The sequence below is a fragment of the Babylonia areolata genome, chromosome 27 (assembly GCF_041734735.1).
Source record: "Babylonia areolata isolate BAREFJ2019XMU chromosome 27, ASM4173473v1, whole genome shotgun sequence".
Taxonomy (NCBI): domain Eukaryota; kingdom Metazoa; phylum Mollusca; class Gastropoda; order Neogastropoda; family Buccinidae; genus Babylonia; species Babylonia areolata.
Window position 1 is genome coordinate 31,645,869 of NC_134902.1, and position 20,970 is coordinate 31,666,838.

At 42.4% G+C, this 20,970-nt stretch overlaps 1 protein-coding gene across 3 annotated transcripts in view; it reads right to left on the minus strand.

Moving 5' to 3' along the window:
- LOC143301637 (oxysterol-binding protein-related protein 8-like) overlaps positions 1-20,970 on the minus strand; it is a 132,633-nt gene that overhangs the window by 42,041 nt on the left and 69,622 nt on the right. For all 3 annotated transcript variants that reach the window (XM_076616064.1, XM_076616062.1, XM_076616061.1), the window contains 7 exons: positions 19,973-20,109; positions 18,580-18,751; positions 7,493-7,641; positions 6,268-6,339; positions 5,657-5,769; positions 4,629-4,710; positions 970-1,068 (listed from right to left, as the gene is read on the minus strand). In XM_076616064.1, the coding sequence (XP_076472179.1) occupies positions 970-1,068; positions 4,629-4,710; positions 5,657-5,769; positions 6,268-6,339; positions 7,493-7,641; positions 18,580-18,751; positions 19,973-20,109 (824 nt within the window). The remainder of the gene's footprint in view (positions 1-969; positions 1,069-4,628; positions 4,711-5,656; positions 5,770-6,267; positions 6,340-7,492; positions 7,642-18,579; positions 18,752-19,972; positions 20,110-20,970) is intronic.

Here is a 20,970-nt window from a genome sequence, read left to right on the forward strand (position 1 = left end):
CAAACCATTCCTTCTCCACCAGCACCAGACACACTGCACCGTGCTGAATGCATCTTTCATACGGGTAATACTCTCAATCCAATTTAAAGATCTTCTTCTTCTGCATTCACTCGTATGCACACGAGTGGGCTTTTACGTGTATGACCGTTTTTACCCCGCCATGTAGGCAGCCATACTCCGTTTTCGGGGGGTGTGCATGCTGGGTATGTTCTTGTTTCCATAACCCACCGAACGCTGACATGGATTACAGGATCTTTAACGAGCGTATCTGATCTTCTGCTTGCATATACACACGAAGGGGGTTCAGGCACTAGCAGGTCTGCACATATGTTGACCTGGGAGATCGGAAAAATCTCCACCCTTTACCCACCAGGCGCCGTCACCGTGATTCGAACCCGGGACCCTGAGATTGAAAGTCCAACGCTTTAACCATTTGGCTATTGCGCCCGTCCAATTTAAAGATCAAATGGCTAACTTTTACAGACATACAACTCTTGATGCTTTATCAACTAATCACATGGAAACCTCTTTACTGTGACTCAGAGTCACAGCCCACCCTCTAATGAATACTGTAAATTTACATGTGCATCTCTGAAGTCTAATGGTTAAATCCTATCAGAGGCGCAAAAGAACTGATTATAACTAAAAGCACATGACACAGCAGAACAAACAGTTATCAGCTCAACAAGCACATGCACGCACGCACGCACGCACGCGCGTGATTCACACTGGGTTAACACACACATACATACTCAAACAGCCGACAGGTGTATCGTATAAAGACATTTCCAATATCAGTCTAAGTGAAAAGACAAAGAAAGGACGAAGAAAAACTCATACACACACACATGCACATAAAGAGACAGTGGACAAAATGTGGTGGATTAGACAATAAAAAGAACACAGGCACAAGCCAGCAACAATTCACACACACACACGCTGATCCCTCCTCTCCCCACTTTCCCTGACCTGTTCAGCGATGTAGAAGGTGCGGCTGCCTGTGGCAGGATGGTGCCAGCAACAGCGAAACACCTCTCCTATCACTGGGTTGTACGGCTTCTTCAGACCCTGCACACACACCACTGCCACATAAACATGCAATCATCACCTTATTAACACACACCACCACATCAACACACACCACATCAACACACACCATCACCACATTAACACACACCATCACCACATTAACACGCACCACCACCACATTAACACACACCATCACCACATTAACACACACCACCACATTAACACACACCATCACCACATCAACACACACCATCACCACATCAACACACACCATCACCACATTAACACGCACCATCACCACATTAACATGCACCACCACTACATTAATACGCACCATCACATCATTAACACACACCACCACCACATTAACACACAGCATCACCACATTAACACACACCACCACCACATAACACACCATCACCACATCAACACCACACACCACCACATTAACACACACCATCACCACATCAACACACACCACCACATTATTAACACACACCAATGCATCATCAACACACACCACCACATCTTTAACACTCCCACCACCCCCTTACACCCCAACACACAACCACCACCTCCATCCACATCAACACACCACCACCACATCAAAACACCACCTTCCCATCAACAAGCTACCACCACACATCAATACCTCTAGTTCACATCAACACAAGCCATCACCACAACACACACAACCTCCACATCAATACATCACCATCACCTCCACATCAACACACAACCTCCATATTAATACACCACATCAACACACAACCTCTTTACATCAACACACACAATCTCTACTTCAACACACAGGACCTTGTCATTAACACACACAGCCTTCATGCCTCACTTTTTGGTATCAAACTGTATTGGTGGAGTTCAGTTAATACATGCATCACAAGCATGGTTAACACAATGATCTTGTAAGCAAACAATTTTTTTTTATTCCCTACCTAAAGTGTTCTTTTTTGTATTTTCTTCACTCATTAAGTACTGCCAGTTTGCTCCCCAACTTCCCCCACAATTGACCCATTTGTATGGGTATGAGATAAAATCGCCAAAAAACAAATGTTAAAATTCATTAACTGAAAACTTCCAAACTGATCAGTAACATACCAAGTTAGTTGGGGACAAAATATAAAGTTCCCTCCCTCTTATGCTATCATACAGTGAGATGATGGAAGTATCCATATTTTTCGTTCGAAATTTGCACACACTGATGACTTGTAAACGAATCCAGGAAAGCACAAAGGGTTTGAAACAGATTAAATTCAGAACATTATATCATCACGACAGGGCCCCTTCATCTAATTCTGTTGTCTGCCTTGTGACTGAGAAGAAACTGGGTCAGACGCCACTGTTGACATGCACTGTTCACATGAACCAGTCACCGTGAAAACAGCGCTCCTGCTTACAAACACAGCAACACACTCTGCATTTGCTGGTTGCAGTGAAGAGTGGAAAGATCATTTAAGATATTCTTTGCTCATACCGTCATTATGTAAATTAGGTGCCACTCCAAAATTCACAACTATCTAAAGCCGCTATAGGGCTCCTTCGTCTGAAACAGTTGTAAACAGTAGGGCCTTGATCAGGGACTTTTGTCCAGTGTGAGGCAAGCTAAATTCATTACCTTTAAACAACAAGAGGGTATTTTTTTGTTTAACTGAGGAGGTTTACTTGCCCCTTACTAAGCAAAATTAATTTATCCAGTTAAAACCTGCTTTAAAAATAGAACAGTTATACTGCATAGCTAAGCAATAAGGCATTTTCTGTCTATCTGGGGGGGTGGGGGGCTGGGGGGGGGAGTATCGCCTCCCTCAGACCCTGTTCTCTTATTATTCTCACTGGTTGATGACCCATTTCATTCTTAATCCTTTGAGCCCTGACCACCGCTTTACCGGTGGTGGGGAGGGGTGGCATAATGCCTGGCCACTGGTTGATGACCCATTTCATTCTTAATCCTTTGAGCCCTGACCACCGCTTTACCGGTGGTGGGGAGGGGTGGCATAATGCCTGGCCACCAGTTGAGTGGTGCATTAACACTTGTGTCATGTTTTGCTATTAGTTGACTTATATTGAAGAGCCAATCAGAAAAACCGTTAATATTCCGACGCCAGCGAACGCAGTACCAACACTGCCGTGCCCCCTCACTGTGTTCTGTGCATGTGCTTTGGATAAAAAAGATCAATTTTTACCATGAAGCGTGCAGAGTCTCAACCTGACATGCCTCCTTTGATCAACTGATTCTGCATGCTCAGATTCATTTTCAACATCACTATCTGTAGCAAAATCATCTGATTCGAATTCCACCTCACTACCAGAGTAATCATTGTCATACTCTACTTCCGATAAATCATCAAGCATATCAATTACTTGCTGTGTTGTGTACAGTTGTTTTCTCACACATTTTGTCCCTGATTTCTGCCCTGATGGGCCAGGTTGAGACTGCACGCTTGAAGTGTTTACGCACCGCTCAACCGGTGGCCGGGCATTATGTCATTTTTCTCTACCACCAGTAAAGCGGTGGTCAGGACTCAAAGGGTTTAATACCAATTATTTGCAAATTTTGGCTCAGGAGCTCAGGCAGAAGGGTTAAAATTGCTCAGGAACTCAGGGCTCAAAGGGTTAAAATATTTTCAACCTTGTGGAAGACCTTAACTCACTCCATGCCAAGAGTTTTTGCCAACGCGGTCTGATGAGAACTGGATCAAGTGACCGTGTGAGAGGGGTGAAGAGGGGGTGTGGGTGTGGAGACTGAGGGGGCGTGGCTTCACGTCCATCTTATCACTTGGATAAGTCACAATGCACTGTGTATCTATCTCTTAAAATATATATATATATATATATTGTGGTTGTTCTAGTATGATTTTGTGTTTGCAGATATCCATTTGTCCAGAAAATATGATATTTTAGTGCAAAATACCTGACTAATGTTTGTAATGAACAAGTTGAAAATGTGACAAAAAACAAAACACTATTTCAAAACAACAGCATGTCACTAAAAATATATAAAATGGGAAAACAGCATGTGTTTTGTATTCTTTATTCATTTACCTTTCAGAAAATATATACAATAACAAAGAGCACAGAATTTTTGGAAAATTCATACCCGTTTTTTGTAAAAAAATCCTGGCAAATAGATTTCACTTAAATTTTATTTTCCTGGCAGCGAAAGGGTTAATTGTAACTGGCAGAATTTTTTTTTTGAATTTGAGTAGGGGTTGACGGTGATTGAAAATTATTCAAACAGATTCTGCAGAGCATTTTTTTTTCTCTTTCTTTTATACAATATCACTGACAAATGTGAAATACTTTGATTCACCAGAAAATACTGGTTTCAAAATGTGGGGGAAAAAAAGATGGTTATATTACACAGAATATTTTGATTCATTGAAAAGAATCTCTTTACAAAAAAACAACAACAAACAAACAAACAAAAAAATATCCACCTATCAAAACGAAGTTCAACATGATAAAAATCTTTCCTTTCAAATGACTGCAAAATGATCAGATACTTGCAAGCAAGCGTACCTCACAAAAACACAAATGCAGGCACACGCACATACACACATGCATGCATACACAGGAATACTTACTTTAGGTTTCTTGTAGAAGCCTGAGAGATACCACTTGACCACTGACTTCATACGACTGTATGGGCTTTCCTCCAGCACAGCCCTGTGGGAAAAAGTAGAGAGATAAAAAAAACAACTGCTGAATTAAAATGAAAATTTAAAATACACAATTTTCATGCTAGCCGTTTACTATGGAGAACACTGCAGTTCTCCCTCTCTCTGGTGTGGTTTGGTGTGGTGTGGTGTGGTGGTGGTGGTGGTGGTGGTGTGTGTGTGTGTGTGTGTGTGAGTGCATGTGTGACAGATGAGCAGACAAACTGAAAGTGTACATGTAAGCGAACACCACAAAAACCGGCACACAAATATGCACACATAATTTATATGCATCCCCCTCTTTCCCTTCCAAAGATTGCACATACACAACTAACCCACACCATTCCAAAGGAACTCATCCACACCGTTCCAAAACATGCACACACACTGAACTCACCCATACCCTCCCAAAGCATGTACTGAACTCACCAACACCCTTCCAAAGCAAGCACACACACACAACTCACCCACACCCTTCCAAAGCAAGCACACACACACAACTCACCCACACCCTTCCAAAGCATGCACACACAACTCACCCACACCCTCCCAAAGCATGCACACACACACAAACTCACACACACCCTTCCAAAGCATACACACACACAAACTCACCAACACCCTTCCAAAGCATGCACACACACACAACTCACCCACACCCTTCCAAAGCACACACACACAACTCACCCACACCCTTCCAAAGCATGCACACACACATACAACTCACCCACACCCTTCCAAAGCATACACACACACACAACTCACCCACACCCTTCCAAAGCATACACACACACACAACTCACCCACACCCTTCCAAAGCATGCACACACACACACAAACTCACCCACACCCTTCCAAAGCATGCACACACACACAACTCACACACACCCTTCCAAAGCACACACACACACAACTCACCCACACCCTTCCACAGCATGCACACACAAAGCACTCACCCAGACAGCAGGTCAGCGTGATAGTAGTAGTCAGACAGTTTGTCCAGAAAGGACCGCGGCTCCAGAATGAAGGTTGGCAGGACCACTTTCGACAGATCCATCCCTGGACGTACCTGCCACGCATCATTCATTATCATATTAAAACAAGTTAAATAAATGATAAATCATTTGACTACTTACGAGCTGAAACACACACACACACACACACACACACGCACACACACACACACACACCACACACTCACACACACACACACACACACAAATTCAACAGTAATATCATAAAAATTGAATAAAAAATATATCTCTCTCCTTTTTGGGGGAACACATACATGCATGAAGAAAATACATTAATAATCTCTCACATACTTTTCTCTGCAAATGCACTCAAGTAATTACACAGGGAAACGCACAGAAATGTGCATGTGCAAACATGTACAAGAGAAAAAAACAACAACAAAAAACACACATCAACACACAGACCCCTCCCCCCACCTCCTACCCCCCCACAAACACACACACACATGGTCAAACTGATATACATATTCAAAAGCACTACATGTAAATTAAATAGACATACATAAATGCAAACATCTGATTTTCCATGCTACCTGTTTGACTAAAGTCCATATCAAGCTTTTGTTTTCATCAGTCACCTCCTCCGTCTGACAGTCATCCCCACTCTGAAAAAACAACAACACACAACCAAAAAATTATATTGCTCATTACTTACAACTATTGATATGGATACTTACATAGTGCCTATCCTCGGTCGGAGACCAAGCTCTAAGCACTTTACAAACACGGGGTCATTTGCACAACAGGCTGCCTACCTGGGTAGAGCCGACCGACGGCTGCCATTGGGTGCTCATCATTCGTTTCCTGTGTCATTCAATAAGATTTCAGGCACGCACACATACACACTCAGACAAACACGTAACATTTAACATTTTATGTGTATGACCGCTTTGTTTATTTACCCCGCCATGTAGGCAGCCATACTCCGTTTTCGGAGGTGTGCATGCTGGGTATGTTCTTGTTTCCATAACCCACCGAACGCTGACATGGATTACAGGATCTTTAACGTGCGTATTTGATCGTCTGCTTGCGTATACACACGGGGGAGGTTCAGGCACTGGCAGGTCTGCACATATATTGACCTGGGAGATCGGAAAAATCTCCACCCTTTACCCACCAGGCACCACCGAGATTCAATCCCGGGACCCTCAGACTGAAAGTCCAACGCTTTAACCATTCAGCTATTATGCCCGTCTAGCATAGTATATGTTTGTGGTGAGTGTGTCTGTGTGTGCGCAAAGACATGCTCATGTGTGTGTGTGTGTGTGTGTGTGTGTGTGTGTGTGTGTGTGTGTGTGTGTGTTGTAGAATTAACAAATATTACAGCTGCCAATCTTCAAAGTCAAAAACAGTATCTTGATGCAGATTCAGAACAAGGGGAGAAGGGGTAGGGAGCAAGAAAGAAGGGCAGTTCTCCCTGACCCAAGTATCTGGGAAAAGCTTTCTTCTCTTCTGTGACTAACTTTTGCACAACTTTGACACACACAAAAATCACAAGTTTGACGAAAAATCTCATTTTCATAATCCTAAAAAAACAAAACAAATCACATCACAAGTTTGACGAAAAATCTCATGTTCATAATCCTGAGTTAAAAAAAAAAAAAATATATATATATATATATATAATGTTGACTCCACAAAAAAATCTGAGACTGTCTGGATCTATGCAAATGAAATAAAAGACAGCAACCCTAGGAAAAACCTGACTTAGCCCTGAGCAATGACCCCAACGCTGACCTGCGATGACCCGACACTGACCTGCCCCAGCTCCTCTGATTGGTTGGGAGCGTAGGTGGTCTCCTCTGGGGGGGAAATGACCCGGTGGCTGTCACCTGGCAACAGCTCCTCATCCAGCTCAGACTGTGAGGACTCCGAGTCCTCCCTCTCTGACTTGTCGTCATCCAGACCTGAACAGAGACACAGCAACAGCCTGGACTATGAGGGCAGGAAGAACAGAGGTGCTTCAAGGGCAGGATGGGAGTCACAGGGAGAATAATTCACAGAGAGAGAGAGAGACAGAGAGAATGTAAATGCCAATGCCAATGCGGATGTTTTATTCCGATCAGGCCACAGCCCCTGTCTGAAGGGGGAATGACGTAATTCTAAATAAATATTACTTATGATATGAACGCTACTTATTAACAAATATAAACAAAAGTAGTACAAACCTAACACAAGAATACATCAAAGTTGTACTAATATACAACAGTCTCAGTGCTTTGTAGACAAAAAAAGCAATGTCAGTTAAGACATTTTCATTTCCAGATGCCTAATGTAAATTGAGAGAGGGGGTGCGAGAGAGAGAGGGAGGGAGAGACAGAGAGAGTGTATGTGTATATATGTATATAAGTATGTATGTTTGTGTGTTGTGTGTGGCGGGGTGTGTTCGTATGTGTGTGTATGTGCATCTGTGTATATATGTGGGAGTGTGTGACAGTGTGCATGAATTTGTGCAATTTCACTTGTATAATAATAATAATGGAAACTAAATAGCACACCATCCAGAAATCTGCTCTAGGTGCTTTACAAAAACACTTTTGTTAACATAAAACATTACATCTATGTTACATACACACACCAAAATGTGACTACACACACACACACACACACACACACACACACTGCATACATACATTTTAACATACATGTGTATCTAACAGCTACCCTAACACATACACACACATAGGCAGGCACAAACTTACATAAACACATGTATCTATCAATACAATATTCATCATGTGTCTGTTTCTGCAGTGAACTCCCTTATCCCCATATTTGCCTGGATGTGTAGCTTTCTCTGTGTGTATGCATGATCTGGAAAACTATGCGTCTAAAATCCACTGTTAAGCATTTTGTAAAGCACCTAGAGCAAGCAGACTTCTGATCAGAGAAGCAAATAATCACCTACTATTATCACCTAGAAATGCTGATTTAAAGCCACTCTGTTGCCATTCCTTCATCCCACAGCCACTTTGCTTAAGTAAGGTTTGTGATAATCACACTTACATAGAATGAACCAGACTTTTTTATGCAATGAAACTGTGCAAATGATGGTATTATCTCTTCATTATAATTTCGGCTGACGTACTGTAAAACAACAGAATTGCTGTGATCTTCAGTTATCTTCATCTCACCTCCTCCCCCTCCAGTGACTCTATTTCCCATTAATCACATTTTGCACATGCTTTCCATTTTTGTTGAGGAAAAAACAAAAACAAAAGTGTTGTCACAACAAATTTGTGATTAATAAATTATCTTTTTGTATCAAAAGTGAAATCAAGGAATTTCACAACCTACCCAGCTGCTAACCACAGCAAATCTGATCATATTCACCATTAAATAAAACCATTAATCAATTCAAGGTATTGTTCTTTTGGATAGTTCCCATACATACCCAACCCCCATCTTTGCTCTTTTACAACAGATCATTCTGTTTGAAGAGACCTTTGAAAACTGCCCATAAAGTCAGAACAGATGAACCAGATTGTTCACAGCCACAGGATATTATTTTCCAAACAATATGATAAGCTTATGAACACATCCAGCCTTAACAGAAATCATGGCAGAGCTGAACACAGAACAATACAACACATATAAACAGGTCAGTACAAACACAATGTACAAGAACACAGACACCAGTGACATAACTTCTAATGATAAAAACAAAAACAAAACAACAATTACTGAACACTGTGAGTTAAATGAAACAACAAAGTCAATTTCAAGAAAAACAACAACAAAATTATGCCAAACAAAACCACAGATGGAAAACACACACACACACACACACACACACACACACACACACACACACATCACTCCACAAATAAACAACAACAAACAAAAGAACTCCTCTTTTCATTGACGTAAATGAATAATCAATATTCAGCAACCAGAACTGTCACGTCATGAAAGCCAGCACAATGTCGTGTTGGCTTTTTTTGTTCAGTTTTGTCAATGCAACATATGCATGCTTGGAATTATCCTGCTATGCATGGTGGGTAAGCTCTGTTAGTGAAAACAATATTCTCATCTCCAACTCTTCTCACCACAACCCCCCCCCCCCTCCCACCCCTCCTACGCCCCTCCCCCCAACACACACACACACACACACACCCAGCATGAAAGAGTTAGTGAACAAATCCTTCCCTAGCGTGAATGAGTTATTGAACAAATGCACGATCCATAACTCAACAGTCCACCTCAACATAACTACAACATGTCAAACTGACAATCGCACTGACCATGCCTGCTCCAGCTTCTCTGAAACACCTTGCATTTCTTCACGTCATTTGTTCAAGAGTCGTGAGGAAAAAGAGGAGAGACAGAGAAAAGACAGACAAAATGCAAACTGCTCAGGGACTGAAAAACCCTTGACAAAGTTGAGAAAGCGCAGGGTAAAATACATAGTAAAAAAAATTTTTTAAAGGAAAGAAAAAGATTAAAAATGTGACTGAAGAGGTCAATGACTCTTCTGTTGGTAAAGACCCAAGGCTTCAAATCCCACCACTGTTTACCTTGTTAAGGGTGATATATATATATATATATATATATATATATATATGTATTTTTTATCCCTCATGTCAATATAATGTCTCAAGTGCATGAACCCTCTTTGTGTGTTCATATAAGCATGGAAATCATGAACACACATCTAAAGAACCAGTCATTCCCAAGTGAGAACCTAATTATCTTTTTCTAACTTCAATAACATACCCAGCAAAGTAGCATGTACTTACTCACTGCCCAAAACACAACATGGGTGTCTATGACTGTCTAAACAAATTGGCATGATACTCATATTCATGAAGGAATGCATGTGCGAGCTTAAACTATGGAAACAGGCAACACCATCAAGAAAATGGGAGACAAAATATGAATTAACAAAATAAAGGGATGGGATGAGAGGATATCAATTTCATGTCAGTGGACAGATGACAAAATATACATGTATACATACTCTCTCTCTCTCTCTCTCTCTCACTTAATCTCTCTGTGATACCTTCAAACAATATCGTTTCTTTTCATCCAATCGAGAAACGCATATCTCAAAATATATATGATTCTGTTAGAAAAAAAAAAAAATCAAATAACATATCTGTCCTCACCCTCTTCTAGATACAATGTACATAATTAAATCACATTCCAAGTCCTGTCTGTTTCCAGTAAAACATCAGAAATCCATGATCAAATTACATTTTTCTCATACAGTATTCCTCTCTGCACAGACATAACCAATGTCTAGTCTCTCTGAATCCTCCACCTATTTACGTACATAAAAAACAACAACAAAAAACCCCAAACAAACAAAATAATCCGTCTTTCCTCCTCTCAATGTTTCGTCATATCCTATTATTCCTGTCTGAACAGGCTTACTGGTCCTGTTTCAATTTGCCCAAATACACCAAAACACCATATTTGTGCACAAATGGACAGCTGAATCATAATTATGTCTGGAAAAAAGAAAGAAGAGAAAGAAAAAGGACACACACACACACACACACACACACACACACCACACACACACACACACACACACACAAGAACAAAAGAAAATGAAGGATGAAAAAATCAGGAAAAAAAAGAAGACAAAAAAGAAAGAAAAAAGTGAAAAAGCAAAAAATCAACAAAAAAACCAACAAAAACCACAACAAAACACTCATGGAAGGGGGGGAAAAAACACATAGAAAAAGACAACTGTTAAGAAAACAAAAACAAACAGACAGAAAACACAAGCAACAACAAAACACAAACATACACAAAAAAGGAAAGAAAAGGGAAAAAAAAAGAAAAGAATATGCCAGTATTCAAATAGCTCCTGTACTGTCACTGTACTGACTACATAATCATATATGCACATTTGTGCACACAAACCGCCATCCGATGAACACATACCACCACCTCCCCATTTCCACGCCCAATGGACACATCACCTGCCACCCCTCCTCTCTTTCTCTCCTTCTCCATAACCAGATCGACATGCTCAGCTGCTGCCAAATATGAAAGTTCTTGTGCAGCCGAGTCATTTCGAAGTTATGAAGCTGCGACAGGGAAACACACTTGCTTCAGATGTTTTGTTGCTATTACAGTTTCTTCCTTATTAATGGCTGTGATCAGGAAATGCACTTGTATCATGCTGCTGTTTTTGCTATCACTGTTGTTTCTTTTTGTTGTTGTTGCTAATTTGTTACTGATTCCGTTTTGTGTCAAGTTTGGGGAACGTGTCCTTTCAGTTTTGCTTCACAACCCATTTTCATCCAATCTTCAAGAAAAATCTGCATGTCCTGGGTATTTCTTCTTTTTTATTTTTAAACAACTTTTTCTGAATGATATTCCTTGAGAAATATACAATGTCCGCAGTGTGTACATTAAACTAAAATGGACAAATGAATTGCTCTCCTTTAGTATCTCATGAAGGTGATGATTATATATGGCTTTATTGTGGTCTTGTGTCTGTCTATACACATTTTGGTGTTGTGCAGCAAAAATTCTCATCCTCAACATGTGCATGCATATACAGTACAAAGTGAGAAAAACTTAAATACAATTTAAGAAACAAATAACTGATAAATAAATAAATGTTCTGACATATATTAGCGACTATCCTCACAAAGAAACAAAAATCGGTAGCCATCCAATGTAGCAACCGTAATTGTACACATGAGTTCTCAATTAATCAAGACAGCACAGGACCCAAATTAACAAAAACTTGGTGTTTGTGTATGTTTGTGTGGAGTGAGTGGTGTGGTGTGTGTGGTGCAGTGTGTGTGTGACTGTGTGTGTGTGTGTGCACATGAGCGCATGTGCGTGTGTACGAGAAAGAGAGAGAGAGAGAGAGAGAGAGAGATGGGTATTTCTGTTCATGGATTTGATATCCATCAGACTCTCACAATGTGGTTCTTTTATGTTAATGTTAGGATTCTAAGAAATACATATCTAAGGTTTGTTCTGATTTTTAATTGAATTCTTCCAGCATTACTTGTTGTTCAAAAGTAAGTGTATACAATCATAGGCAAGGTTTGCTGTAAAGGTCTCAGATTCTGTCCAATTTTTGTTTGTTTTACAATCATCCAACTGTTTCAGGGGCATTACACACTTGCCACTCACTAAGTCCCCCACCCCTCATTCCTCTCCGCTACATGTCCGCACCATGGTTCTCTGCCCCAGTCCCTGCAGTCCACAGGGAACTGTCAATGTTAGGTCACTGACAAATAAAATTTTTAAAAAAGATATATATATATATATGATAAATAGATACATAAATTGTGTAAAGCTCTGTACTCTTGTCAGAATTCCTTGTGCAAAGTACCAAGCGCCATACTAATTCTGTGTGGTGGTCACCGTACTAATTCAAGCGCCATACTTATTGTGTACCAAGCTGCTGAGTACTATCTGAATTCCTTGTGCCATGCTCTCTGTTCTTGTTGAAATTCTTTGTACCATGTTCTGTCTTCCTGCTCGTCTTTTTTGTGCCTAGCTCTCCATTCAAATTCTCTGCACCAAGCACCGGAGTATCATCTGGATTCCTTGTGACAGGCTCTCTGTCCCTGTCATCAGATTTCCTCCGGTCTCACTTTCTGTTTGTGTCACAGTTGTGTGTGTGCCAACTTCCCTGTTTATCTCACACTCCACTGTATCCTGTGCATCAGTGCAGCATTCCTGTCCTGTGTCATCCTTCTGTCTTTTTATGCTCTGTGGTCTTTAACAGTACATTCAGCTCCAAGTCCTTTCTTCTCATGTCATGGATCACACAATGCTTGGTTCTGGCAGAGATTTTAGTCGCATTTTAAAATCTAAAATAAATAATTTTTTATCCTGTTTTCTCTTCGTGAACTGAGGTGGTTTGTGCTTTAAAAATATTTTTAGTCCTGTTCTCTCTTTGTCGACTGAAGTGTTTTTTTGCAGTTTCCTTGCCCACTGTCTTGTCTTACAGCCGCTTTTCTTTATCAGAGACCTCGGCTGTAAGTCCTTCTCTTCCAGTTCCTGGGCCCAGCATTGTGCCTGCACTTTCCTGACCCTGAACATCAGCACAGCATCACACAGCTCCTCCCAGTTGGGCTGACTGCTGACCTGGTTTGGGGTCTTAGCTGCTGGGTTGAAGGCCGGGTTTTGCAGCTGGCCTTCAGTGACTGTACATGGAACCAAGCACAGAAAAAAAGCCATGTAAAACATTAAGATAAAGGTAATACGCAAATTATTATGCATGATGCACATATGTGCACACAAATACACCACACTCCATACCAGTGCATCCAATTCCTGAGGCTGGCAATTTTCATTCACTTTTATATATATATATATATATATATATATATATATATTTTTTTTTTTTTTTTTTTTTTTTTTTTAATATCCTATTTCGTGTTTTCCCAGCTCCTGTAAATATGTGACATGCTTCACAAAATGAGGTTCAATATGAAATAATTTCAATGGAAGGTAGAGTAACCTTTTACGTCTTATTACTCTGTGCGAAAGATCAAGCTTATACTAGGAACAGGATAAGCATATATGTGCATGCATTCACAATACATCTGAATGTCTGCTCTGTAAGAGTGACTGAACTTATCAAACTACCTTTGAGAGAAAGTCAGCATCCCTGACCAGATCACAAATATACCAATGTATCCAGTAGATTAGGATATGTTCTACTGAGGCCTTTTATCATCATTATTTTTTCAATGTCTTTTATGACATCTGATTCATTAATAACAAGTTCAACATTCTAATTGCTCTAAGTACACAGGTGAAAGAAAGCTCATTGAAACCATTCATTCTTTTCAAATTTAGTATCTCATGTCACAAATCTGTGATAAAAAAAAAAATCATGCACAAACCTCAAAAAAATATTCTGATATATGTTGCCCTTGTTCTTAAAGAACATATTTATCTTCTTTTCTGTAAACCTCTTTGTGTTTTGCTCAGTGTTTGGTCCACTTTACTGGACTCACCTGTGACAGTTTTGGTGACCTGGTCACAGCTGGACAGGGCAGCTTCTTGGCACAAGAGCACTGGGTGTTTTGGTTGTCCTCCAGCCATGGAACGGGACCAATCTTCCATCCCAATGGTCTCTGGTTTCCAATGCTGATCGCGGTACCCCAAAGTTGACACTGACGTCAAGTCGGTCTGGGTGCCAATACTGATGAGATTCAGGCATCGTTTCTGTTTCACGGAGTCACAGGCTGACTGCCCCTCTGCGGCACTTGCTGTGATGGTGTCAAAGGTCTTACTCCTGTTTGCTGGACGCTTCCCCAAAAGGCATGGAGTCCAGAGGTGTGTAGCATCATCACCACCAGCGTCATCAACTCTCCTCACTGGTCTTCTTGCATTGATAAACAGTGAACCACTCCTGTATGACCTCTTTATACAATTTAGTCATGCACAAAGGGCACGGCCAGGATAAATCCGGCTGACCGAATGAACTGTCACTGAAAGGTTTTGCTGCAGTTTTCAGGTGTTCAACCTCCGCCAGACTGGTGCATGGGTTTTCTTTAGGAGATGTTGATCGTGTGAAACAGGCTTTGCTTGGTGCCAAAGGCTTGGCCTGAGATATGGTTTCTCTCAAGTTTGTGTTTCCTTTTGGAGTACTCATTTCTAAGTAACAATTTCCTACAGATTCCTCTCTATCCTTGCCTTTGTCTGTCTGGACTGTCTCTCTTTTCTGTTCTGTTTTGTTACTATGTGCTTTGGTGCATCCTTCCTTTACGAAAAGAAACCCACTTTCATTAGCAGTCTGACTACCTATATTATTTTTCTTATATTTGTTTTCACTGGATGACTCTTCATGGTCACGTTTCTCTTTCCCTTGTATATCTTTTGCCTTTTTGTTATGTCCTCTACTTCTTTTTACACCTACTTTCAAACTCAAACCATCCTTCCACCTGTTGTAGTCTTTATTCTGATGAGAATGTTCTTTCTCTTCTTTGGACAGGTTTCTATTTGTCCTTGACAAAGGTATACATGCCTTTTCCATTCTTTCATCCCATTTCTCATTTCTGCTCAAAACTTCAAGGTCATTTGTCTTCTTTACAGATTTGTCTTTCACTTCTGATGCCATCATTTTTTTTTATCTTTAGCTTTTCCACCAGAAATAGCTTTCTTCGTGCTGCTGTCCTCTCCACCTGCCTGCTTCTTATTTGTACAGACTTCTGACTCTCCAGCATTCAAAACCAGACTACAATCTTTGAATTTCTGTGCTTTATCACCTGTCTTATTTTTTTGTTTATCTGTGTCATCATTTGGCTCTGCATTTGTAACAGAACTATGTTTGGTATGTAAACCACTAGGACCACAGTCTTCCTTGTTGTGAGAACTTTGGCTTGGCTTCCCAGACACATTCTGCTCATGACAGCCACCTGACAATTTCATGCTTCTGGGTGTGGAGGTCAAAGACCAAGAGGTATGGGATGCTGCAGGGGGTCTGTCAGATGACAGTCTTTCTCCATTCAAAACAAACTGCTTGACAGGACCAGAGACATCACAGCCACTGGACAACGGTGACTGTGCTTGGCTGGAGAAACCCGCTGATTCCCCATCACAATCAGTGTCCATGTTGTTCCACTTCTCCTCCTCACTGACAGGAATGATGGTCTTCCAGCTACAGCAATCCATGCTTGACTCATCTGATGCTGTCTCACTCAGCCTGCTGCCTTCCAGTGATCTCACCCTGACTGATCCAGCACTTTTCCCATCAAACTCACAAGACTGACAAACCTCATCTGAATGGTTGCTGGCACTGCACTGCCCTGGGTCAGTCTGAGCAAGGCTGAACAATGGGAAGACAAGGGACTCTGATGTTGTCCTGTTGCTTGGCTCACATTCAGAGAAGTCCGATATCCAAGTGACATGAACTGAGCCTTCTTCTTGCTCACGGGCCTGTACTAATGCCATGGTTCTTAACATTACCAGCAGACTGAGGCTGTCTGTTTTGACCCACACCTCTTTTGGATGGTGCTGACTGGATGGATAAAAACATGCCTTGCTAAATAACATGGTCAGAGAGGTCAGACTCTTCACTGCTGCAGTTGCCTTCAGTGAGCAGTTTGGACTGTGAGGGCGAGAACCAGTGCTGTAAGGTTCTGAACGACTGGGAACAAGCTACTCAAAAGGCTGTGCCGTGCCCTCTGTTTCCAGCAGTACCAACCGTCCACAGTTCTTCATCGGGCCACTGTCACCATCACTATCCTGCACAGGTGAGGTCTGAACATGACTATCAATTCCTTTGGCCTCATCTGTTTCCTTTAATAAGGTGTCCAGTCTACCTCACACAATTCCTCCACACCTGTTGGGTTAACAAGCAAGCTGGCCTTTCGGGTTTAGTACATCACTTGAAATGTTGAAAGAAAAGTCATTATAGTGGTGGTATTTGAGAAACTTAAAGAATTTACACATGCTGTAAATACACACAAATGGCTACAGGCACAAACAGTACACATAAATATGTACTCATATATGCATACATATAGAGGAATTTTTAATAAACACTTTTGAAATGCATGGCTGTGCACATACATCTGCACAAACACCATACACATCAAATTTTAATGCAACACACACACACACACACACACACACAGAGATTCATTAGGATCAACAAAAGCATAAGGAGCACACATGCTGACAGACAATATCTGGTGCCAAAATAAACCAACACAGATGTAAATGAGCTGAAGCTGAGGTGGTCATGACAACAAGTCATTCTATCCCCAACAGCCTGGTGTTCAAGCATGATTTGATTCTGCTGCAGAATGCTGCCATTGTTTTATTGGTGACTGTGTAACATAAAAGAATAGGACACGTAACTGATACTTGAGTGTGGTATTTGTGTGTGTGTGTGTGTGTGTGTGTGTGTGTGTGCTGTGTGTGTGTGCATTTGCATGAATGCACATGTTTACCTGTCACTGGATATTTTGCCTCTGGGAAAGTACCTGTTGAGATTTTCGTGTACTGAAAGATTCATGGTCCAGTTCTGCATCACAACCACTGAAATATTTCCAAAAAACTTTGAGAAAAATCTTCATACAGGACAGCACCTGCAGTATGGATCTTTGCCTGCCCACTTCCTCACACTTTTTCCAGTACCACCCACCTTACCAGCATGAGACAAGAAATGTATGCAACCCAATCCCTGAACAAATTGGCCCTGTGAGTGCTAGCCAATAGGTTGTTAAACTCTACATTTATACAAGTCCAAAAGGTGCTCAGTTTACTTCTAATAAAGGTATTTTCATTCACCATCACTCCCTGTTTGGCAGCTGGCTGAAAAGTCTCTGCAAACTGTTCAGAATGACTGGAAGAGATTCAACAGGAGATGATTTACCTCTTTCCCATGTAGAGCGATATCCAGTGTTTTAAGCATGTACATACACATACTCACACAAACACAGTCTCTCTCTCTCTCTCTCTCACACACACACACACACCACACACACACAACGATACATACAACATCATAAACACACTATAAAAAAAAAATAATAAAAAAAGAAAGAAAAAGTGGCACTGCACTGTAGTGATGAGCTCTCCTTAGGGACACACATTTCACACAGAGAAATCTGTTCTGATAAAAAACGGGAGTGATACAATACAATACACACACACACACACAGAAATACTCATACAAATACATATATAACAACACTCACAAACACACTCCCACACAGGAAGAAATACTCATATAAATACACATATAACAACACTCAGAAACACACTCCAACAAACACACAAAGAAAAATACTCGTACAACTACATCCTCCCTAACCCAAACACCTCCTGGACACCAACAACCCCCTGCAAATCCGCCCCCCCCCCCCCCCCCCCCCACCTTCCCTCCTCCCGCCCCTGCCTACCCTGGTTGGCGAAGTGTTTCTCCAGGTCGCTATCGTTCATGTTGCGCTCCTGGGCCCGCATGGAGTTGAAGCTGTGGCTGAAGGTGTCGCTGTCCCCGTCATGCAGGTGTTCCCCGCCATTCTGACTGCTGGGGTCGTCCTCACACTGGCTGCTCCGCTGCCATGGCACGTCCTGTCACCACCATCATCACCATCACCATCATCATCATCACAGCCATCTATCTCACTGTCACCATCATCATCATCATCACAGCCATCTATCTCACTGTCACCATCATCATCATCATCACAGCCCTATCATCATGTTCCTGTCACCACCATCATCACCATCACCATCATCATCATCACAGCCATCTCACTGTCACCATCATCATCATCAGCATCACAGCCATCTCACTGTCACCATCATCATCATCACAGCCATATCATCATGTTCCTGTCACCACCATCACCATCATCACAGCCATATCACCCTGTTCCTGTCACCATCATTATCATCATCACAGCCATATCACCATATTCCTGTGACCACTCACACATACAACTATGCACACATACACACTCACCCATTCACCTATTCACACACACACACACACTCACTCATCCATCCATTCAGTCACAGACACACACACACAATCACTCATCCATCCATTCAGTCACAGACACACACACTCATCCATCCACCCATTCACACACAGACACACACACACTCACCCATCTACACACATATACACAATCACTCATCCAATCATTCACACACACAGACACACACACACACCCATCCACTTGCTCATACATATACACATACACTCACCCATCTACTCATTCACACAAACTCACTCACCCATATACATACTCAGACACACACACATACTCACCCATCCAGCCATATGCATGCTCACACACAGAAACACACATTCACCTGTCCACCCAAACACAGTCACCCATCTACACACACTCACCCATCCACTCCCCCCACACACACTTACCCCCCCAGCACCCCCACTCACCCCATCCACCCACATACACGCTCACCCATACTCACCCATCCACCCACACACACTCACACATCCACACACATACCCACACACTCAAACCCACCATCAACTAATACACACCCATCCACTAACCCACCACCACCCAACCACACATGCCATCAAACCTTCCCCCACCCCACATACATCCACTCATAACTAGCGCACAAACATACTCTCATGCAGTCACCCATCCACCCACAAATACACTCATCCACCAAACTCACACACACCCAGTTATCTTCCCTCCAACACACACACTCAAACTCCCCCTTCCCCCTCCATTACACAACCGTGAACACACTCACTCCCCCCCCCCACCCACCACCCACCCTCCCTTTCCACCCAAACACACCCACCCCCCCAGGATGGCGTGAGGAGCGCTCCAGGTCGAGGTCAGCAGCAGTGTCAGCAGTGTTGTCCAGCCGGGTCATGGACCTCTTCAGCAGGTTGGTGCACTTGAGGGCCAGCTCCAGGGCATCCATCCAGCACTTGCCTGAAACACCACCCCGCCCCACTCCTTCACAACTGTCAGACGGCTGTGTGGGCACGTACTGTGGACTACCCTTGTAAACACCCCACCCCTCTTTGGCACAAATTTCACCATATATTAGGGGATTAGTAGGTACTTCACCCCTTACTGGGAGCCCCGGGATTGGGTGTTTACTGGGTACTTCACCCCTTACTGGGAGCCCCGGGATTGGGTGTTTACTGGGTACTTCACCCCTTACTGGGAGCCTGGGGATTGGGTGTTTACTGGGTACTTCACCCCTTACTGGGAGCCCCGGGATTGGGTGTTTACTGGGTACTTCACCCCTTACTGGGAGCCCCGGGATTGGGTGTTTACTGGGTACTTCACCCCTTACTGGGAGCCCAGGGATTGGGTGTTTACTGGGTACATCACCCCTTACTGGGAGCCTGGGGATTGGGTGTTTACTGGGTACTTCACCCCTTACTGGGAGCCTGGCGATTGGGCGTTTACTGGGTACTTCACCCCTTACTGGGAGCCTGGGGATTGGGTGTTTACTGGGTACTTCACCCCTTACTGGGAGCCCAGGGATTGGGCATTTACTTGGTACTTCACCCCATGTGGAGTGATGGCCTAGAGGTAACGCATCCGCCTAGGAAGCGAGAGAATCTGAGCGTGCTGGTTCAAATCACAGCTCAGCCGCTGATATTTTCTCCCCCTCGACTAGACCTTGAGTGGTGGTCTGGACGCCAGATGAGACGATAAACCAAGGTCCTGTGTGCAGCATACACTTAGCGCACATAAAAGAACCCACAGCAACAAAAGGGTTGTTCCTGGCAAAATTCTGTAGAAAAATCCACCTCGACAGGAAAAACAAATAAAACTGCA